Source organism: Sceloporus occidentalis, unplaced genomic scaffold (genome assembly GCF_023333645.1).
Source record: "Sceloporus occidentalis isolate IW3139 unplaced genomic scaffold, rSceOcc1.0.p SCAF_12, whole genome shotgun sequence".
In the NCBI taxonomy this organism is placed as follows: domain Eukaryota; kingdom Metazoa; phylum Chordata; class Lepidosauria; order Squamata; family Phrynosomatidae; genus Sceloporus; species Sceloporus occidentalis.
This window is the reverse complement of record NW_028316992.1, coordinates 2,447,501-2,471,001: the sequence shown is the minus strand read 5'-3', so window position 1 is coordinate 2,471,001 and position 23,501 is coordinate 2,447,501. Positions and strand designations below refer to the sequence as shown.

The window sequence follows — 23,501 nt, the reverse complement described above, 5'->3', positions numbered from 1 at the left end:
CCTCTGTTTAGCCCCTATCTTAGTAATATAGACACAGAACAGAAGCCACTCACTCTCTCATAGGCTGTTTTCAGTCTGGAAAACAACAGTATCTCTGTGCATGTGCCATGATGGCTTGGCCATGTTCCGTATTAGATGGACTAGTGTCTCATTCAGCTTCAGTTCAATTATCTTGGAGCTAGAAAGAAGATATATTTCATATACACAGGAAAACGGAGATACGTGAAGCTCATACCAATGTAGTAGTATTGCATATATATAACATAGTAACTATCTTTTTTGGACAAAATCAAACACAAACATGATTTTGAGCAGCTCATTTTTATTAGGTTGATATTAATAACTAATTAATTAAGGTTTACATTTTTCAAAGACTGGTCAACATGCAAAATTGATGTGTTTCACTAAATGAAGTGCTACTGCTCCAGGTCAGTACAGTCATTTCAGCATTATCAGCAAACAATTTAACACCCAACTCTCACCTGGGGTGCAATCAAAACGTTCTAAAGAGTTGATTGGGAAGGTAGCCAAGATGCAAGAAAGATGTCTGTGCCTCCTTTTCAAGGGCAGCCAGCTCCTGTACTGTTGGTGCCAAAATATCCACATGCCCTGTGTAGGTGCCACCTGCCAAAAGAATCAGAAACAAACTTAATGCTTGTCCTCAGATACAAAGGCTCAAAATACTGACTGTGGCTAACACTTGTATTCCCCAGTAAGAAACTTTCTCCCACTTCCAACTGACTATGGTATAACTGTAGGGCAGTGGTCCCCAAACTGTGCCCTTTAAGAGATTTTGGACTTCAGCTCCCAGAAGCCTTAGCTGTGTTGGCCAGTAGTCTTGGATTCTGGGAGCTGAAGTCCAAAATTCCTTAAAGAGCACAGTTTGGGGGGACTGGGGTTGATTTGATTTTTTTGGTTGAATTTTAAGTGACACTCAGTGTGGTGTAGTGCTTTGAGTGTTAGACTAGGAATTTGGAAACCAGAGCACAAATCCCTACTTGGCCATGCAAATCCACTGGGTGACTTTGGGCAAGTCACACTCTCCTAGCAAGGATAAACCTCCTTCGAACAAATTAGAAGAAAACCATGTTAAGGTTGCCATATGTCAGACATGACTTGAAGGCGCAAAACAACCATCACTATGTTTTAAATTGGATGCAAGCTACTTGGGTCCTGTGCAAGGAGAAAGGCAGGCTAAAAGTTAAATAAATAAATAATAGCAGCAGCAGCAAAAAAGCAATGCAAGCGGAGACTATTTTGGGAGAAACTTCTCCCTCTCCAGCCTTACCAACAACATCCCTAGATTTCAGTACATCGGTAGGAGAGATTTAAGCATCCTTCTCAATGGTACAGAGAGAGGTGTGTGTTACACCTGAGGCTCGAAAAGTTGGGATCTTGTTTATGAGTTAGTGTAAACTTGTGTAATGTACAATGTTTCTAAATTTAATATACAAAATCTGGAAATGAGATGAAGCTTAAGCTTCATTGGATATGCAGTAATCTTTCTTTTCTGGCTAGAGTTTCTTGATGCTATCCAGTATTACAGGATTAGAATATTTTTCAGTTATTGATACAAAATGTAATTGTGCATTATTTGTAATAAAGCCATCCATGTTTGAGACTAAATACACTTTAAGGTAAAAAAAATGGAACCCATTTCCCACTTTGCTGAAATTATTTAATTGTTCTGCTCCTAGACAGCCATTAGAATTCTATCCAATTAATCAGTCCCAGAGCAAAACAGAGATGCAGGGAAGTCCATGCCTCTAACATCTGTTCCAGAGGGCTAAGGGACCCTTCAAATCAGATCTGGAGAGGTAAGGGGCTGCAGAAGGGAGGAGAGGAGACAGCCTCAAGCTGTGAGACACCTGCTTGTGCAATATTAGATTTTGTTCAAGGGCTGGTTAATTCTGATAAGTGTCTGAAAATATCTCATATCCTTAGAACTAGGGTCTTATTATCTCTAATTATAATTTTTTTACCCCAAAATTCAAAATTGTGATATTTCTAGGGACTAACAATTTCCAGATTATGTTACATTTGCATTGTCTTTAGTAATAATTCCATGCCTGTCCAATTCCACATTACTCCTTTTAGACAAATAATATTTTAATGCATATTTTGATACTGTTGTGCTGCAAAATTTAAAGAAAAAGGGGAATGTTAATTAGAAATCAAAGTTCTCTTCTGTCATGGTGTGCTAATGGCATTTTGTATAGGAATTTGCAAAGCATTCATAGACTCATAGTCATAGAGTTGGAAGAGACCGCAAGGGCCATCCAATCCAACCGCCTGCCATGCAGGAAATCTCAATTCATTTATCAAGCATGCCTAAATAGCTTCCAGGGAGGGTCTTACCAGACACTTTATAATGTAGATGGAAAAAGTAGACCTAAAACCTGATTTTCAAGTTGCTAAATAAAACTTCAGTTAACTAGTTTTCTATTAGTCTTCTTAGTATAATTAGAAAATGGTGCAACTGCAGAAAAATAATTCTTCATAATACAGGTCGAGTCTCCCTTATTTGAAATTCTTGAGACCAGAGATGTTTTTGGACTTCAGAATACCTGTATTTGCATATAATGGGATATTGTATATAATGGGATATCTTGGAGAGGAGACCTAAGTCTAAATACAAAATTCATTTCATATATACCTCATACACATGCTTGAAGGTAATTTTATACAGTATTTTAAATAATCGTGTGCATAAAACCAAGTTTGTGTACACTGAACCATCAGAAAGCAAAGATAACACTATCTCAGCCACCCCTGAAAATGTTTTGGCTTTTGGAATACTTCAGATTTTGCAATTCAGGATAAGGGAGACTCGACCTATAGAAATTAATGTGAACAAAACACTCATGTGAGCCACTCATAACTTTAAGAAGTACAATTACAGAAAGTCTCATTTCCTATTTCAAAATGGAACCAGATTTCCATCACTACATTTCCACTTACCACCAGCAGCCCTCCTTTTTCCATAGGTGACTTTGCCATCAAAATCATCCACTGGGACTTTGATATCTGGCTCAACCTGAGAAATGGTACAGTTCAGGTGCTCTTCTATCTCACCCAGAAGCTAAGAAAAACCAGAAAAAGCAAGAAACATTTCCGTAAGATAGTCCTTTATTGTATACTGTAGGCAACACATTGTTGACTTAAATTAAAGACTAAACAGCAAGGTAGTATGTGGTTCCAATGCTCTTAAATGCACTCAGTTTGATGAAGAAACCAGATCTTTTGGTTATTATGATCAAGCCAAAGATCCTCTAATTAAAAAGTAAAGCTTAGCTGAAATTAAGAGGATTTAAAACTTCAATTGGATCATCCCTATCTTTTAGGAGTCAATAAAGATGGCGAGACTTAAATACAGTAAAGGAAGCAGATCCTCCCAGATTGTGGAAGTTAAGCAGGGTCAGCCCAGGTTAGTACTTGGATGGGAGACTAACAATGAATACTAGGTGCTGTAGTCTATATTTCAGAGGGTGGAACTAGCAAAATCATCTCTGAGTATTCCTTGCCCAAGAAAACCCTGTGAGATTCATGGGGACATCTTAAGTCAACAGGCAACATGAAGCACACCACATTTATCTAAAAGTGGATACTGTATATACTCGTGTATAAGTCTAGAAAGCACACACCAAAAATGGCAAACTGCACTTAGGCAACAAAAATAACTTTAAATCACCTTGTTACTGCCACTCAATGGCAGGGACTAGCACATATCCTACATAAACATATATTGCAAATCCAAACATAAAATAGTAAGATTCTTGAAATAGGAAACAGCTTAGCTAAAAACGAGGGGAATTAGCTGAACTATTATTGTGCTTTGAGCGAGTCACTGCAATTTCAAAACATCACCACTTATTTAAGAATCACAGGCAGCAAAAGAATATTTTAAGATAATTCAAGAAGAAATGTAAGTGTATATTTGAGCCTATAATCTGATGTGAAAAACTGGTGGGGTGGGTGTGAAAGAAACTCAGTACAATTTGAACACTTAAAGAAATCATGACTAAATTCTATAATCATGAAGGCTATTCTAATCTTTAAAGTACAGCGTAAAAGAGGTTTATTCCATAATGAAGTTGATACCATCCAGCAATAAGGGCTTCATAGCTCTGGAGGAAAGTCATACAAAAACTGTACACTACATATCAATGGCCCGATCTAGACGGGCCTATAGTGCGCACTCGTCACGTGCTAGGGGTTGGCCTAGGGCACACCGCCCATATGTGCCTCACCCCTAGCCCATGACAAGGGCGTCAAAATGGTGGTGCCCTGTACACATGGGCGCCACCATTTTGACGTGATGGACGCTTAGCGTCCGCACATCCCGGCATCACAATGGCGCTGCAAGAAGTGTTTTTGCTGTGCGAGAGAGCTGCGCAGTTTGTCCACTGCAGCTCCCTTGCGCAGCAAAAACAAGGCACTCCTCCCCCCCCATTTTTAAACCTCCCTTTTCTTTCATCTTGAAAAGTGTTTCTGGTAGGCTTCTCCTGACCAGATAAATGGTCTCTGATTGTATCCATGTGACAAACTGTAATCTGGCTACCCCTAATGTGGAGCACTGTTTAAGACATTTTAAATATTAATCTCCCTTCTCTCAAGAAATTACAAAGCAGTTAATAATGTTAAACACATATGATACAATAATGTTGTGCAATAAAACAAATACCTAAAATAGAACAAAAACCAAGTAACAGGACAGTGATAAAATAATAAAATATTTAATTAAATAATTCAGCTCACAAAGAGTAAATAAATAGGTTAACAATCAGGAAAATGTCTGGGCAAACAAATGAGTTCAATTGGCAGTAAAAATACAGTACCTACAATTGGAGCTCATCTGATTTCAATGGAAAAATCGTTCCACATGATGGATACCACAATGCCCACACAACCCTCCACATTGTGTCTGAACAAACTTCACTAGGATGCAGTACTATAAGTGGGGTCTGGAAAAACTGGAATATTGTTCTCCTTCAGTGGAAGATGTTATCCTCCCTACTTACTTTACACAGATAGGTTATGTTAGTTATTGCACTTTGTCAGAGTTTAACACTTTGCAAGGAGATTTAGCAGTGCTGGTAAAAATTACCTGCATTTCATTGTACCAAATTGTACAGCCACCCTCATCTTTCAGTCTAGTGTTATAACATCCTTTTCCACGACTTGGACATGAATGGTACCAAACCTATGTAAGAAGTTTAAACATGTTAGGAGAAAGAGCATCAATTGTCAAAACATCTTATTTAAGATGTAATTAAAATTGTTGCAATGTGAAGTTTCCAAAACTGTAACTGTCTTGACACTGACTTAAATCCAAAGAAACTCTTAATTTGAAACAATTGGTAGAGCCAACATGGAGGTGAGGAATCTCTGGATCTGAAAATGTAAAGGTTGTACAGACCAGTCATTAGGGCTGGCCTGGGGGTAGAGTCGGGGCGTGGTATCTATATGAAAACATACCTGGACTCCGCCCCCAGGCCAGTGTGATGCCGCACGCAGCACCATACAGCGCACGGCATCATAGCGCTCCTCTGGTGCTGTGTCTAGATGATGTAGCTTGAAGGAGTGCTGAAAAGCTGCGGTGTTGGCGGCTATCGTGCCCTTTCCGCAGCGCAGAAAGGCAAGATCAGGGCCACAGTGTGTGGTTGCCGCAGCCCCAATTTGGCTCTAAAAGGGGTGGACTGTACACCCCCTGAGTCAGAAAAGACAAACAAGGAACACACGTACACGCACATGTATCTATATGAAAAAATTATCAAGCAAAGGGGTCTTAATCTGCTGTATATTGATGTTCCATGGATGCATAGCTTACCTTTTCTTTCTCTGATGCCACTAGGGAAATGGCGAGCCCCATGCTGAAACACACATATTACAGTTTACTTGTTATGGAAATGTTTTTCTGCTGAAAGCTATTTGAGGAGCATATACACAATGGAAGGCAGGAAGGGTGCTTATGGGATTACTGGAGACACCACTTGATGGGTGATATTTTAAGCCTTTCTCATATCTATTTTATTTGTTTAATTTTATTTAATGTTTCCTTAGTATCTCACACCTTTCCTAACCCTCTCCTTTTGCTCCCTACTCATGGCCCCTTCTATTCTGCTTTAAGTGTATTCTTCTATTTTTGAAAGAACTATAAGTAAACAGAACCAAATCAAACTTAGAAATGTAAGGAACTATACTTAGGGCAGAAAAATGAAATGCACAGATAAAGGATGGGGGACACCTGGCTGAATGAAACTACGTGTGAAAGGGATCTATCTGGGAATTCAAGTACATCACAAGTTGAACATGAGTCAACAATGTGATGCGGCAGCTAACAAGGCCAATGAGATTTTAGGCTGCATCAATAGAAGTATAGTGTCTAGATCAAGGGAAGCAATAGTGCCACTCTATTCTGCTCTGGTGAGGCCCCACCTGGAATATTGTGTCCAGTTCTGGCCACCACAATTTAAAAAGGATGTGGAGAATGTCCAAAGGAGGGCGACTAAAACGGTGAAGGGTCTAGAAACTATGCCCTATGAGGAACGACTTAGGGAGCTGGGGATGTTTAGCCTGGAGAAGAGACAGTTAAGAGGTGATATGATAGCCCTTTTTAAATATTTGAAGGGATGCCATATTAAGGAATGAACAAGCTTGTTTTCTGCTGCTCCAGAGACTAGGACCCAGGACAATGGATGTAAGCTCCAGGAAAAGAGATTCCACCTCAACATTAGGAGGAACTTCCTGACAGCAAGGGCTGTTTGACAGTGGAACACACTCCCTTGGAGTGTAGTGGCGTCTCCTTCCTTAGAGGTCTTTAAACAGAGGCTGGATGGCCATCTGTCGGGAATGCTTTGATTTAGATTTCCTGCATGGCAGGGGGTTGGGCTGTATGGTCCTTGTGGTCTCTTCCAACTCTATGATTCTATGCTCTAAGTACAGCAAACCCCCTCATTGAATGGTATAAAAAAATAAAAGAGGAAAATGTACCGTTCAGCTCTTCCCACTCTGCCAATCCGATGGACATAGTTCTGTTTTTCATCAGGAAGGGTGACATTGATTACTGTTTTAATATGAAAGGAGAAAAGAGGACTAGATTATTACAAACAGATTACTGGTGAAATCATTTTGGGTGAAATGACAGGATATATAAAACTGTGGTTTACTAGATATAAGAAGTCCCAGTATACAAGTTATAGTTCTATATAAACAACAGATCTTACCATAAGGAACTCCACTGATATCAATTCCTCTAGCAGCTACATCAGTGCAGATCAAGAATCTGACATCTCCTTTCTAAACAGAGAAGTTCGTGAAATGGACATGTATTTTAATTTCAATTTTAATAGAACCCTTCAATTTTAAATGTAAACTATCACGTATAGACAAAAAACTAACCCAAATTTAAAACATAGGGCTCATACAGATAGGCCAAAATAAAGATGCTTCAGGTCACTTTGGAGGTATGCTGTTTAAATGATGCATACGTCCTAAGAGCCCAGAAGCCATGCAAAAGCCACGCTCCAGCCAGTTACCAAATAAAATCTGCAGTGATTGCTTAACAGTTGCTTATCAACGACAGTTTGCATCTATCCACCCCCAAATCTGGAAGTGATGGTGAATTATGTGAGTTTTTTTTATAACAGGGAAAATTTCATTGGGGCTTTAGCCCATGCTGATTCTGGTGGTGGGGAGGTGGGGTTCAACACTTGTTTCAAGTGGTTGAACCTATGTTGTGTTTCAGGGTGTTAAACACTGCTAATCCCTGTCCTAGAAGTTAAAAAGGCAAAGAAAAAAAATAACTACAAACTAATCACTTGACTTTTCTCTATCTACACTGAAATGAAATTCATCTTGTCAACACTTCAAGATGAGTATCTTTCATAAAGATTTAAGAAAAATCAAAGAAACATACAATTTAAATGAAAGAAAACTCTACTGCTCATACTTAGAAAGAAAGGATATATTTATATTCTCTTTCAATCTCCCCAGTTCAGATATCTTCAATTAAAACCTAACACCCATTCAACAAATAAAGTTTCAGGCCACAAACACCCAGACAACTTCAACAGGAAAGTAGAAACCCTTAAAGTAAACAATGTTTGGCTACCAGTCCTGAAGAACACCAAAATTAAGACTCAATACATGCAACTGAACATCACCCAGAGTCAGGGATTTCCCCCGCAGACAACAGATTAAATAGACACATATATTCTCCCGCATATCCTCCCACCCTGAGGCCTTGCCATTCAACAAAAGACCAACACACAGATTAACATGTAAATCACTTCCTCCCAACCAAGCATCACACAAGTATATATACCTCAGATACTTCCATGCCACCACCCTCTGAAGATGCCAGCCACAGATGCAGGTGAAACATCAGGATAACTTCTTCCAGAACATGGCCACATAGCCCAGAAAACCCATAGAAAACTAAAGCTTCAGGTGGTTAGACTATTAAAGCTCACAGCCTTAACATTACCTTGAAACGCTCCAAATTCTGTTTTCTCTCATGAGGTTTTCTGTCACCATGCAGGCAGACACATGAGAACTGATGTCCTTTCCTATCTGGACCTTAAGAACAAAAACAGAAGTATTATTTGGGTCCTTGAATACAGTTCTGTAAGAGGACGTTAAAATGATGTTAACTCTTTTTATAGCAATGGGCAAGTTGGAATGAGGATAGGTTTCCCTATAGAGGCCAAAAGTAATTTTATAACTGTAGGTGCCTCCACAGAAACCAAGGATGGAGATGAAACTTAGGCGTGTTACAGACCGCCCAAAACGGGCGGTCTCGCACCGCTGCCGGTTGCAGCGCAGAGGAACCCCAGCATCCAAACCGTGCGACTCCTCCGCGCTGCAAATAAGAAGCGCCAAAATGGCACTTCTCTTTGTGGTGCGGATGTGACGCCGCAAGGCGCCAATAGCGCACTCGCGTCATGTGCCGCATGACGTGTGGACGCAGTGCGCCCGCTACGTAAAGATGGCAGCCCCCGTGTGGAATGGGCGCCGCCATTTTGTACGGACTCGGTCCGTATTAGGGTTAGGGGCGTCCGGAAGGGACACCCCTTTCTAACCCTAATACAGACCCAGTCCTTACTTTATGCCCGTCTGTAACGGGCCCTAATCAGGCTAAAAAGAACTTCTGGGCTAGTCAATTTATTTAAGGGAAGAAAGTATTTTTTAAAGGTAGGGCCTTGCTATGAGGGAGCTTTTCAGCTGCTTCCTTTCTACAAGGCACTGACTGGGCCATACTGTCTTCTTAAATTCTTTGAAAAGGCATAATCTGTACATAGCTGTTGCAGGAGGAAATTTACTGATGGGAAAATATCCATGGTGAAACACTACCATTTGAGACTAATCAATCAAAACTGAAGAAAAGAATTGCAAACTGATCTTGCTTGGCAAATGAACAGCGTGAAACCTAACAGGCATGAAATTACTACCTCCTCCTTGCTGCATGAAGTATTGCTCCATGTTATCACAATCTATCTTAGTTCTACAGAAGATTATTGCTTGATCCATCTTGTGTTCCTTGATGGCACGAACAGTGTATTCTCCTTTTAAAATCTTAATAGCTTCTGACCACATTTCTAAAAAAAAAAATAAGATAAATTATTCATATTTGTAATACATAGTACAAGCACACCAGTTTATTTTGACAGACAATAAAATGTATAGCTATGGCCACTCCTCCCAGAACAAAAGCCATACGTTTTAGCTATCATTCAGATTTAGTCATTTGAAAAATGAAGGCTAAATTAAACCAAGAACATTCTTGCTTAGGCAAATCTTTATGTCATGAAAAAAACACTTTTTGTTCTACTAGTCCAGGAAAAAATATGCGTGCCTTCAATAATTTAAACACTTTTTGGGCAATAATTTGGTGATCCATGAAGGTTTTCCTTTAGTGAAATGGTCTTCTAATTGTTTTACCTTATATAATATTAATATATTACACATTAGTTTACACCACCCAGTAGATTTATTACCTGCTGAATTGGCACCAGGTCTTGTATTGTCTTTTGCATGCACCTCATCAGTCTGCAAGGTGAATTTTTTTAAAATAAAAAAGTGACCAAATTGATTAATTACAATTTTACGATACAGAAGACGGCAAAGAATCAGGACACACACACAATAATTTCTGTTTGTTATTTACCTACCAACCCTAAAGTTACATATATTTCCATTCATAAGGATTTAGGACCTGAACTTAAGCCTAACAACAAAATTGTGCAACTAAACCAATACTCTTCCCTGGGCTTGAAAGAAACATACAGTGGAGCCTTCCTATATGCGGGGGATCCGTTTCGGACCCTCCCTCCATGTAAAGGGAAAAATACTCAAGCCACATTTAAAACAATGGGCATGTGCTCCCACACATGGCGGGAACCACATGTGCCATTGTTTTAAATGAGGCTTGTCTTCCATGTAAGGTTAAAGCTGCATATGGTGCGGGTGCACTGTAACTTAGAGACACCAGTAACTCTGTCTATCCCTCAAGAGGGAGGGTTGCAGTTTTTCTTGTGATGCCATTCTAAGCATTAGACCCAAACCTAAGAGGAAAATTGCTCTGTGGTGTTCTGCAGAAATGCTTGTATACGAAGGATCACTGTCTTGCTACTTTCTGAAAAAAATGAACATTATTTTAAAAGTTTACACAAACACTCTGTAAAGATTTAAATCAAAAGAGTTTTAATGTTCTTCTGCCCTGATTGCTCTCCTTGCCTGCAGCCTGATGGGAGTGGCTGCTGCTGCTATACCACACTTAAATCGCAGCTTAACCACCACAGCTTAAACTTGTCTGTCTGCCTTGAGACTCTCTCTTAACTGCTTCATCCAAATAATCTGCTTAACATTTCATATCTAACACTGAGGAAATGGGCCATGGAAATTCATTACAATAAATGTAGCCTTTCATATGTAATGAGACACTTTTTTTTTTAAAAAAAGAAATCTTTGGTCTAAATAATTATATACTACTTACTCTGATATGATTTTTCCCAAGCCGTTCCCAGAGTTTGTCAGTTTTTGGGTTTACAGGGACAACCACATGATGCACAGTATCTGGAACAGAATCTTCTCCTTTCAGATCTACCCAAGTAGGGAAGTGCATAATTTTTTCAGATAATTTCTTCACATCAAATGAATGCAGGGTTGCAGAACACACAATTACCTAAAATATAGGGATATGAAGAGATTTATTACAGCATGTACACATTATAAGGAAACCAATTTAATCTGGTCAAAGAACCATTAACCACAGTAGATAAAATTATGTAATTATCCATTTATCTCAAAGCAAGTGTCTTTTTTTTAACCAACACTAATGTTAGTTACACTTTGTGACAACACCACGCTATTTAGATATTTGTATCTAGTAAACGGGTAGGGATGAACAGAAATGTAAACCCGATTTCAGAGCTTAGAAACGAAGCATGGAGCAGGAAGCAAAGTTAAATCATTTACAGGTCAAGAGAAAACAGAGTGGGCTAAAGGTGGAGTTTTGTTGCGATCAGGGGATGTCTGCCCTAGAGGCTCCCATTGTATCTGAGAAAAAGATCAGGGAAATAAATGTGCAGCTGGCAGGTGTAAGCCTTGAAATAGTTATGTTGCAGAACTAACTTTGCATCTGCTGGATCCAGTTCCCCTCCATTTTCCCCATGAAGTCTACGACTCGGGCCTCAGACTCTGACCTGCACAGACACTTTCCCTTCTATACAGAAATGGTGGTGGTAAGCCCACTCCAACCACCGCTGGCTCTGGTTTTGGAAGTGACAGAAGGGCTGCCACCTCATTCCTCCCCCACCACTTCCTACCCCAATTGTTTTATTCAAGGATAGTGATGCCTAACCACAACTGTTATCTCTTTCCATTCTTCTTCTCAAAAGTAAACAGTCAATTGGAAAAAAATCACAATATTTCATACTATATGTGTACAATATCCCATCAATGAAGGTTGGTGTTGTGCAGTGTCCCAGGGGGTTGGGATGTTGGAGAAAAGAAGAAACATGTTTGGACACCATTTCTTTCTCAGGTAGTCTGGATGATTCATGCCAGTATCACTTTCACTGCCTCCACCTTTATTAGCTGCACTGTGGGTAGCTGCCAAGTGTCTGATGTCTACAGACATCAGGAATGTGGAAAAGCACTTGGAGGGATCATCTTTACACTATTTTATAATCAAATTATCTCAGCTAAACACATTGCATGTGTACAGTTTACAAAGACTAACAAATTATGTGTATGCTTTTAAATTTCCCCAGAGAGGGAATCATAAGACATAGACACTTGCTAGGTATAGCATCTGTGATGTTAAGTTACAGAAAAATATCCACATCAAAATAGTAAGCAAACATCATACCTGCAGCCTCTTTCCATCTGAAGTTATCTGAGGAATCTGAGAATGAATTCTGTTTATGAAATCTGAATAGCCTTGGCTTAAGAGACCATCCTGTGCAGGAAGCAGAAACATTGCATTACCTAGTTGTTGTTACTGTTATTTTATTTACTTATATCTCACCTTTCTCCAAATATAGGGACTCAAGGCGGCTAACAGCACATTTAAAGTAGTACAATTTAAAAACAATTCAAAAATATTATAAAAGTATAAAGTGTAAGAAATAATTAAACAATTTAAACTATTATGCATTTAAAATATTAAAATGTATTAAGAATGTATACAAAGCTTGACTTGCACATCATTTAAAAGCCCACATTGTCAGTTTAAAAAGCCTTGTCAGTTTATCTGCCACCAAAAGGAAAGCAGGCAGAGGGGCAACCTAGCCTCTCTATGGGAGGGAATTCCAGAGACTGGGAGAGGCTACTGTAAATGCCCTCTCCCTTGTTCCCTCTAGATGAGCCTGAGGGAGGGAGGTCAGAGAGAAGGGTATCTCCAAACAACTGTAGGATGGTAATGGACTCATTAAGGGAGAAATGGTCCTTCAAATAAACTGGATTCAAACCATATAGGGCTTTATAGGTCAAATCCGGCAGTCTGAATTGTGCCCAGAAATAGACCAACAGCCAATGGAACTGTTCCAACAGGGGAGTTGTGTTCTCCCTGTAGCCAGTTCCAGTTAACAACCTGGCTGCTGCTCTTTCAGCAACCTGAAGTTTCTCATAACTTTTCAAAGACAACCCCACCCAGAGTGCATTATAGTAATCCAAACGGGATATATCCAAGGCATATCCTACCATGGCCACATCTGACTTCTCCAGGAATGGGCACAGTTGGAACACTAGCTTGAACTGTGCAGAAGTATTCCTAGTCACTGCTGAAACCTGGGCCTCCAGGCTCAGAGCTGAATCCAGGAGTACCTCCAAACTACGAACTTGAGTTTTCAGGGGGAGTATAATCCTATCTAACAGGGTGAATCCTTAATCCAGGATCTGTCTTTTGATTGGCCAAGAGCACCTCTGTTTTGACCAGATTAAGCTTAAACTTGTTTGCCCTCATCCAGTCCATTACAGCTTCTGGACACCAGTTTAGAACAGAACAGCTTCCTTGGAATTAGATGGAAAGGAATGATACTGCATATTAGTAACACCTGAGTACAAACCTCCAAACAACTTTTCTCAGTGGTTTCATGTAGATGTTAAAAAGCATGGGGGACAAAACACTGTATATTTTAGCCATGCATTCTGAAGTTAAGATATGTATGTGCTCTCTCCCCCTGCCCCTAACATGGTATTGGGAGAGGTGGGTGATGAATGAATAAATAGTTGTTGTTAATTATTAATTATTATTAGTAGTATGAAATAATCTCTCTCCACTTACAGCCTCATCAAGAACCAGGAATCTGATTTGAGATAGATTGAGTTTTCCAGTGGACACAAGATCATCCAGTCTTCCAGGTGTTCCTACAACTATGTCTACCTATAAAATGAAATATAGTACCATTAGAATCTTTCACAAAATAAAGTGGTGCTACCAACATATCTAAAATATTTACTCTTGAAGAATCCTTTAAACATGTTTAGAATGTGTTTGGTATTTTTACAACTTATATTCATTTATTAAGAGTAAAAGATTCAAGACCTTATATACACTGTAAGTGAAACATTAACTGTAAACACTATGTCACAACACTTATTAAATTTATATCAGCTAATAAGTTATGTAGCATAAAGTATCGCTTCTGAAAACATACTTAAATTACAGGACTTCCTAAACCTAGAGTTTCTGTTCTAATAGTTAAGCTGTTATTGGACTGACTATGATTATTATCTGCTCCAGTGCTGCCATTTTTAGTAGCTCTTATATTTATAATTCATTTTAATGTAAAGCTGCCATGTGATGGCAGGGTGGGATATATAATATTCAATTGTGCATTTTTCTAAAAAAACGTTCTTAGCTGATATACAAACCAGGAACAATTTAGACTTACCCCTTGTTCTAATACGGACAGCTGCTCTCTTGCAGCAACACCACCAATAATGAGGAGTTCCCTAAAACAAGAATAACGTCCCATTTAGTTCTGAGGTTGTGTAATGATGTTACTCTGAGTAAGACAATAGCATCATCTTTTAAAGGAGAGTACAGTGCTGGGACCCTTAATGGAGTCTGAGAGCCTCCACCCTTGTGATTCTATTCCCCACATTTTTATTATACCTTAATTTAGGGTTATCAACGTTTTTTTTGAACTGTTTCACATTGTTCAGAGTTTGCTCTGCTAGCTCTCTGGATGGCTCCACAATCAAGGCTTTGGGAGCATTTGGCAGATTCTTCGTCTGTGTTACCTGGGCACTTCCTGAAATGGGAAATGTTAAAAACTTCCTTAGTTATGAATTAGCTGAAATAACTTCATATATATTTCTTCAAACAGAAAATTCTAGGGTAAGATCCAGACTTATAGCAGTCACATCTAGAAGTAGCTATGGCAAATCCATGGAAACCAGGAAGTGAACATGACATTAAATAAAATACTCTTCACAAGGAATCTGAAATAAGATGTTTCAAACATACCTGCATGCTGGGATTTGACAACATTAGTCTCAGGTGCCTTATCAAGAGCGACATAGCCATCTTTGGGCGGAAACTTAAATTCTTCTTCACCAAAGTTGAATTTCAATTCAGCATTCTAAATAAAGATGTAAGAGGGAAAATAAACACAAAAAGATGGTAAGAAAGATAAATCAGTTTCTTGTTATCATCATCCCTCTTATTTCCGTTTGCACTATTGTTGTTGTTGTTAGCTGCTCTTGAGTCGGTTCCAACTCATGGCGACCCCGTGGATAAGACATCTCCAAGAATCCCTATCCTCCACTGCCCTGCCCAGATCCTGCAAGCCCTTGCCCACAACTCCCCTGATTGGGTCTATCCATCTGGTTTGTGGTCTTCCTCTCTTTCTTCTACTCTCTACCTTTCCTAGCACTGTTGTTTTTTCTAGTGATCCATGCCTTCTCATTATGTTGCCAAAGTACAATAGTCTCAACTTGATCATCTTTGCTTCCAAAGAAAGCCCTGGTCTGATCTGTTCAAGAACCCATTTATTTGTCTTCTTGACTATCCATGGTATCCTAAGTACTCTTCTCCAGAACCACATTTTGCATAGGTGTAGACAAAACCATTCACTGAGGCCTGTTACAGACAGCCAAAATAAAGCTGCTTCGAGTCACAGTGGAGGTATGGTGTTTCAATGATGCATGCGTCCTAAGAGTCCAGAAGTCACACCAAAGCCACGCTCCAGCCCTAAAGACTGGAGCGTGGCTTTGGTGTGGCTTCTGGACTCTTAGGATGCATGCATCATTGAAACACCATACCTCCACTGTGACTCGAAGAAGCTTTATTTTGGCTGTCTGTAACAGGCCATAGAAAGAGGTGGTAACTGTTGTCTTAAGGTAATCCTACGGTTTGCAGGCATAAAAAAAAGATCTTTACAAAAACCATTGATGGAGAATAGCTCGGTGAGCGCTCAGTACCATGGAATGCCTACTCATGGGTAGAAGGGAAACACTTAAAATTGAGTGTGAGAGTCCTGAGACAGGAGGATGAAGAAGAGAAACAATGATAAGAAAGGCTGGTAGATTCATCACTTTGTCTGACTAGGTTATTTCTGCTTTATGCTGATAAGCTATTTTTAAATGTTTCAAGGGCAGCAGTGTGACTTACCCATGGAAGTAAATGGAGAAATCAAAGGATTGGGCATCAGTGTGTTTATGCAAATCATCCTTCCAAATATCTAAATGGAGGTGGGGGAAACCTAATCAAATGGTTACTGGGCATGCTCAAACAGGATGCAGATTTTTTTGCTGGGGGGGTGGAGATAGAAAACTAAACCATTGGAAGTACAGCGAAAACACAAAGCACTCCATGTTGCAACAATGTGCTGCAGGACCCCACCTGTTCATTTAATGTTTTATCTTTGGAGTGTTTCCATAACTGATTTAGCTTGCAGAGTATTGCTCTCACTCTGAAATTCTGCTCAAACAAATGTTCATGTAACTAAGAATACATTAATATTAGTGAGAATACAAGAAAATGTGTATGTGTATGTGTCTTCAAGCTGCTTGTTGACTTACGGCAACCCCAATAATTTCATCGGGGGGTGGGGGGGTTAGGCAAAACAACAACAACAACCCAGAGATAGTTCGGCCAGTTTCTTCCTCTGAAATGAAACCTAAAGCAACTGGTATTCCTTGGCAGCTTCCCATCCAAGTAATACCCAGGGTTGACCCTGCTTAGATTCTAAGATCAGATGGGATATGGTACCTTTAGAGTATTTAGGCCTGTTGTGGAAATTATGACAGAAATGAAGTAATGTTTTTTTCGCTGTCAAAAGTATTTGTGGGAAAGTGAAATACTACCTTGAGAACACAGGCAGGGAAGAGTGCTTGGTTCTTTATGTGTGCTGGTATTTCAAATGCAACCCCAAGGTCCTTTCCTGAAAGGAAAGAACGTGTTAAATTTCTCATACATGAATTTCATTCATTACATAACAAAACACAAGTTGATTACTTACCATTTTTTGAAAAGGCGATTTGTCCTTTATCAACATCTAGATAGCATCCTATTGTGTCATGCATAGTGAATTCCTACAAAAAAGCAGATTATTTTAAAGTGTTATCTATTTGATATATGTAAAAATACTAGCAACTGTACTGACATCAGCATTGTGATTTATATTACATTTGGATACCCCCCCCCCCCCAAAAAAAAAGCCACTAAAAAGGGAATGGCACAGAGTAACTTTCACAAACAACATGACAACACCTGCCATAAAAAAAAATAACCTGATGATTGGAAGACCCTCCTAAATGGGCTATGCTATAGAAGTGACTCCCTCTTTCCCTTGTTAGCTCAACCATTAATGCTAATTTAATAAATCCTCACTGGGTTCTCTTCCAATAAAAACTGGTCCACCACACTGTAATTTTATACTTTGTTATAAGAAAGGCAAAAAACAAAATAAATTGAATGAACACACAAATAAGCACAACAAAATGAAAACAACAACAACAAAAGCATACCTCTCCGTAGCTATCAAACTGTTTATTATGAGATTTCTTTCCAGTTCCACCATACCCAAAGCCAAATTTGTCAGTGCCTAAAAAGCAAAGAATTGTCACTAAAAAGATTTTCATAAGAAATTAGCATATTGAATGGGATCTAGACCAGGACATCTTTCCTTGACATCTTCCCAAGCACCCTAGAAAGTTGTTCTAGAGTGTAGTTTCTTAAACAGTACAGGGCAGAGTCCTGGGGCAACCAGGCCCACAGACTTTTATCTGATCTACGGTAGTCATGAGCTGATAGGAATCCACACTGTCATAACTAACTGTATATAGGTGGAACTGAATCAAGACAAAAAGTCATGTCATACAGTGCTAGTGTGCAAGAATATAATTAAGAGTGAAGAAAATATGCTGGCTTTCTTTGCTCTCAGTTACAACAGGAAGTCAAAGCAGACCAATGATGTCCTCCTGTCATGGCAACTTTATTCAACACTACTGATGATCTTTTAAACAAGATTTTATGATCATGACATGATCATGAACTTTAAAACCTTATGCCTCCTCCCTGATTTCTAGCATAGACTCTCCCAGATTACCTTTATGCTTTTGTCGTACAGGAAGCTGTACCTTTAAATAGTCTAACTTTAGTAGGTCATCTGAATTCTGATTCCGTTCCTTTAGGTAAACACTCACCCAAATCTAAAGAAGCTTGCATGGAGGACCACCCAACTCTACATAGCCCCTGGTCACGACAGGATACTTCATAATAGTATTTTCCTAGAATATTTAAGTAAAGTAGACATGTAATTAATTTCTGTTTGAAACTCTTGTGAGAAAGGCAAGACATATATTTAAGTTTAATATTAATCAGCCACATAAGCAGGCAAGCACAGAAGTTTGTTTTCAAAATTATATTGGCTAACCAGAAGATATTTGTAACATGTGCCATGTTTGTTTAGCAGAATCTACTGTTATTATTTTGAATAGAAACAAAGAAGGAAAAATTACCCACATTATTACCATTTCAAAAACTAGCTATCTTCACGGATATCTATATCTAGTTTGTTCATACCTTTAGTTACACCTCTAGTTGATCTGCATCCATGCCATTCCTTTACCTCCCTGCTTTGGCAGCATAAACCATCTGACCCAATAGCTGAACAAGATAAAGGGGGGAAAATCCATGAAGACCTGTCAGAACATTTCTACCAAACACAATATTAATGCAAGACAGCAAGACTTGATAAAATAGTGATCCATGTTCTTTATTAAGAAAACATAAAAGAACTACAGATAGTGGCTATTTATTCATGCAGTAATACTTCAGATCATGTAGCTACCTATCTCCATTAACCACACTACAGCAGCATTCTGCAGGAAACAAATATATCAACCCTATCCTTCACAGCTACTCTGTTGGTTATAATTCTATTGAAAATGCCTTGTATTCTTTTTGCTAGAAACATGGATAGCACACAGTTAAAAACTCTATTTATAGCTCTAAAAAACCAACACTAATCTTCAGCCACATATTAAATTACTGCTAGAAACCAAGTCAGATTTCTTCCCCGTACATAAATAAGAAGATATGTGGAAACAGTTTTCCAGTTTCCTATCTGTTACGCTTGAATGCACTATTATTATTTAATTTAAATTTTAATACTTGGTGATATTCACAGGAAAATATTAATGTTGGAAATCCTTTTATGCTGCCTTTCATGTTCTGAGCAGCATATGCAGGATCCCCAGATGATATTCTATTCTGTCTTAAACCATGTGTGGTTTGGTCCTAATTTTTAATTAACTGATCACCAAGTTATTATTGGATCACTAGAAGAGATTAACACAGGTCTTACCAAATGCAGATCCTCTGTCATAGGGATTCATTTGCCATTTGTTGAGCACTATTGGGGAGAAAGAAAAATCAGCTGTACAGTACTATCTTATTAGAGGCAGATCTTACACTCCTATTTGTTGAAAAACGGCAGCATTTTTGACAAATTTAGTTTTACATGTTAAATCTTGAGGAAATTTTCAACTTCCATACGCACAATTGTATGGACTCTCTGTAGTCTTACAACAGTACAACCTTTTTGTTGAATCATGGTCATAATAAATGTCTGTATATTTGAGCTACTTAGAACAATGGTGCCTACCTCCATTAGGAGTACCACACTTGTCTCCAATGATGGCGCGGCCGTGTTAGGGACAACAGAACTTAATGGTGGCACTAATATTGAATGTGGATATTTTAATGTGTTGTGAGCCGCTTTGATCGTCCCGTCACAGAAAAGCAGGATAAAAATAAAAGTTTTATTTATTTATTATTTATTTATGCACCACCATGGGACAACAGGGGATGTCCATAATGACGGCATGGCCATGTGCACATGCCATTGTTGGAGACAATGTGGGCTTGCCATCTGTGGATGCTTCAATCTGCAGTTGCTAAGTCTGCGGATACTGCAGACCAACTGTGTATGGTTGCATCCAGACTTTGTTCTCCATGAATGGAATTTGTTCTAGATTTTAAAATATCCTGTTTAAAAACATTCTTAGAAGAAAATTGGTGGAAGTTGTTCCCCAGTCCTACTGGCAGAAGGACTGTCAAAAAATTACCTCTCCTCAAGTGTGAATCTGGGTTTATACATAAGTGGCCCCTTGGTATCTGCTGGAGCTTGGTTCCAGGACTTCCCATGATTACCAAAGTCTGTGGACATTCATGTCTCATTAAATAAAATAGTATATAAAAACAATTATAAAGTGTTTGGGGAGGCTTACTCTGAAAGGTGGTTTACAAATTTCAGTAGACTGTTGTTGTTTTCACTTCAAAAACCCTTGAGACAAATTTGATGCATTAACATGCTCTACCAGGGCATTAACATTACATGTTTTTTTTCCAGACCAAGTGGAATACAGAACCTCACCCCACTCCTTTTTAGGCAACAGCTGCTGAATTTAATCTCAAAGTATCGAACAGGGTGAGGTGGCTGCCTTGCATAATATAAGTATACAATAGAGGTACACTTCAATTTACATTGGATTCCAATGCATGTTTAGCAGTCGTAAGGGGAAAGTCTTACCTCCTCCACCAGTTTTTATAGTAGTTTTTCCCTTTTTGCCTTCTTGCTGGTCCTTCAGAGTTTCATAGACAATCTGAATAACTGGGATACTGAATGCCTGAAATAAGAATTCCCAGTTTAATAAAGACATTTTGAACTGACAGTGTCCTTCTAGCCTTCAGTTACAAAATATTTTTTTAGAAAAGAGAGATAAAATAAATGGTGTTTGTTTTGGATGCATTTTGTAAGCAACATAAACTAAGTTAACCTCTCCAACACTTGTTAAACACTTTGAACACATTGAATAGAATACTTGCAGACCAAATGTGCATTTGAAAATTATTTTATACACAAGAATGGAAATTTCACTTACACCAGTTTTTCCACTCCCAGTTTCTGCGGCCTGTGTAGGAAGCAGATTTAATACATTAAAGCATTAGTAATCTCTTCAAAACATAAAGATCTAATTCTTGCTATCAAAATACTTGAAAAAATACAACATCTGTAACAGAACACTGGTATATTAGATGAAGAATGGGATTTGCTCCAGCTGATCCTCCTGTAGCTGTATGGCGTTTATACGTTGTATGCTCCCACACTGGCCTGAAGCCGCCCAGAGGTTGTGGGAGGCTTCAAGGCGCTGCAGTGGTATGTGTTTACATGCACCAAGCCACCACATCATTTGGAAGCTGGTTTTGGGCTGTCCTTTCTCCAGCCAAATAAGGAGCGGATCTTTTCCATTCCTTTTTTGGCCGAAGAAATGTCAGATTGGGGCTGCAGTCTGTGTTTGCTGCAGCCCCAATCCATCTTCAGAAAGGGGGGCTTCAAGTTTTTGCTGGTCTGTTTCACCCTGCAGAAACCTATCCCTATTTTTTCTATTATTCCTGCCTCTCGTACCAAAGTTTCTGTGAAAGAAGTAATGCCCTGGAACACATGTACTTCATTAACTGAGATATATCTGAATTTAAGCATATAGTCTATATCTAAAGTGAGATATACCTTTATTTAGGTATACAGTCTATATCTAAAATAATGAAAATATAGAAATATATAATTTAACAGCAGAAATTATTTAATTTAATGTAAAAAAATGCTGCCAAGGTATACTTTGCCACAATGATATAGGACTTAGAACAGTAATTTCAAAATTCATTTTTCCTTATTCAGTTTCATCTAACAACTTCAGCACACAAGTTCCAATTTTCTCTTTATATTACTCCTAACAAATTTAGTGCACATTGTGTTTTAAATAAATTTCTAAGTAGCATTTATCACAGTGTTCCAAACATGTAATAATGGGTACAAACTAACACATTTACTAAAGACAGATGTAATATTTGGTTCAAGATGGGAGACAATTGCAAAATTGTTTACAATCTTTTAATTGTGTGATCATATGCAGTATTAGCCACACCACCTAACGCATTACTAGACTGGGCAGTAAAAATAAATAAATAAAAAGAGGAAACTTGTCATCTCAACTACAACAAGGAATCAGTCTAACAAATTTATGACTGCAACACACAAATACAGATGGCAATCAATACATACCATTAGAACATCACCTCCTCCTAATATTAATGGAATAGATTCTGCCTGGATATCTGTGGGAAGACTGTAGGAGAAACATAATGAACATCTCAAGTTTTACCATAGCACCTTATAATTCAGTTCATTCGGACTATACTTTTCTGTTTGTTTGCTCTTGAACTGCATGAAGCAGTAATAGAGAAAGAAATTCTGTTTACAAGGGCAGGAACAGAAATGTATGTGCCTGTTAGAGACTGATTTTGTGATACTTTTCAGCTACATAAACAGAATAATATCAATACAATAAAAAGTTTCAATGGAAGTGTGGCAGCAATTCCAGAATGTCTGTCAATTAAAATTTCTTTGGGCATCCCTTCTGGAAAAGTACAGATAAATGGAAATAACCATACTCACAGCCAGTCCATCTCTTCCACAGCTTGAGCTATCTCTGGCATAACACCCATCTCTGCAAACAAAATCCAAAGTATTAGGAATCCATGTCCAAATATACCTATCTTGATGGGGAGGAACAAATTTGCAGGAGGCAGTTCAGCTTTGTTAAGGCTAAAACATAAAATGCAAGAATCCTCGCCCCATATAACCCATGTGAATTTGAAGATCTTGTTCAAATGTTTAAGTTCTTTAAAGTTTACACCTCCTACAATTTCAACCACTGAGTTCTGTTCATATTGTATGTAATATGATGCTCTTTTGCTGGCACTTCTTTTTCATAGTTATCCAGCAACATGAGCTGAGTTATCCAGCAACTTGACCAGAACTGTGCAGGAAGAAAACAGCATACCATGTAGGCCTTCCAAAATGGCTAGCAGTGTGATTTCCATCATTCCCTCCTTGGAATTAGGCCAATTCACTTCGGATCTGACAAACCAGAAGCCAGTGTGGTGTTGAGGTTTGAGTGTTGGACTACAGCTGCAACCACATGGCAGAAATAATCTTTACCACTTTAACTGGCATGGCTCAATGCAATGGAATTCTGGGATTTGTGGTTTGGAGCAGTACCAGAGTGGAGCTTGGTAGTATGAGAAATTTAGCCTTCTCTAACAGAGAGGTCTGGTGCCACAGCAAACTACAAATCTCAGAATTCCATAGCACTGAGCCATGGCAGTTAAAGTGGGGTCAGCCTGGATTATTTCTGCAGTGTGGATACAGCCTATGACTCTGGAGAACAGGGTTTGATTCCCAGCTCAGCCATAAAACCCACTGGGTGACCATGGGAAAGCCACATGCTCTCAAGTATCAGAGGGAGGCAATGGCAAACCTCATCCGAAGAAATCTTGCCAAGAAAACCCCATGATAGATTTACCTTACAGTCATCATAAGTCGGAAAAGACTTGAAGGCACACAACACACACAGAGAACAACTGAACCTGGTCAAAACTCTACCTGTAGCATTTAATGCCAAATGTAGTTTCAGAGGCATGT

The 23,501-nt window shown here is 38.8% G+C and overlaps 1 protein-coding gene across 1 annotated transcript in view; it reads right to left on the bottom strand.

The window, feature by feature from the left end:
• Positions 1-305: 305 nt before the first annotated feature.
• Positions 306-23,501, bottom strand: part of DDX1 (DEAD-box helicase 1) — a 25,038-nt gene continuing 1,842 nt past the window's right edge. The window contains exons 2-26 of the mRNA XM_089477714.1: positions 22,473-22,524; positions 22,080-22,143; positions 20,902-20,931; positions 20,550-20,646; positions 19,323-19,370; positions 18,539-18,622; positions 18,160-18,243; positions 17,482-17,558; positions 16,974-17,046; positions 16,819-16,895; positions 14,978-15,092; positions 14,624-14,762; positions 14,400-14,460; positions 13,790-13,888; positions 12,374-12,463; positions 10,997-11,185; positions 9,999-10,050; positions 9,453-9,599; positions 8,489-8,580; positions 7,227-7,299; positions 6,994-7,066; positions 5,831-5,873; positions 5,108-5,203; positions 2,962-3,082; positions 306-624 (exon numbers count right to left, since the gene is read on the bottom strand). Of these exons, the coding sequence (XP_089333840.1) occupies positions 494-624; positions 2,962-3,082; positions 5,108-5,203; positions 5,831-5,873; positions 6,994-7,066; positions 7,227-7,299; positions 8,489-8,580; positions 9,453-9,599; positions 9,999-10,050; positions 10,997-11,185; positions 12,374-12,463; positions 13,790-13,888; positions 14,400-14,460; positions 14,624-14,762; positions 14,978-15,092; positions 16,819-16,895; positions 16,974-17,046; positions 17,482-17,558; positions 18,160-18,243; positions 18,539-18,622; positions 19,323-19,370; positions 20,550-20,646; positions 20,902-20,931; positions 22,080-22,143; positions 22,473-22,524 (2,207 nt within the window). The 3' untranslated portion in view covers positions 306-493. The remainder of the gene's footprint in view (positions 625-2,961; positions 3,083-5,107; positions 5,204-5,830; positions 5,874-6,993; positions 7,067-7,226; positions 7,300-8,488; positions 8,581-9,452; positions 9,600-9,998; positions 10,051-10,996; positions 11,186-12,373; positions 12,464-13,789; positions 13,889-14,399; positions 14,461-14,623; positions 14,763-14,977; positions 15,093-16,818; positions 16,896-16,973; positions 17,047-17,481; positions 17,559-18,159; positions 18,244-18,538; positions 18,623-19,322; positions 19,371-20,549; positions 20,647-20,901; positions 20,932-22,079; positions 22,144-22,472; positions 22,525-23,501) is intronic.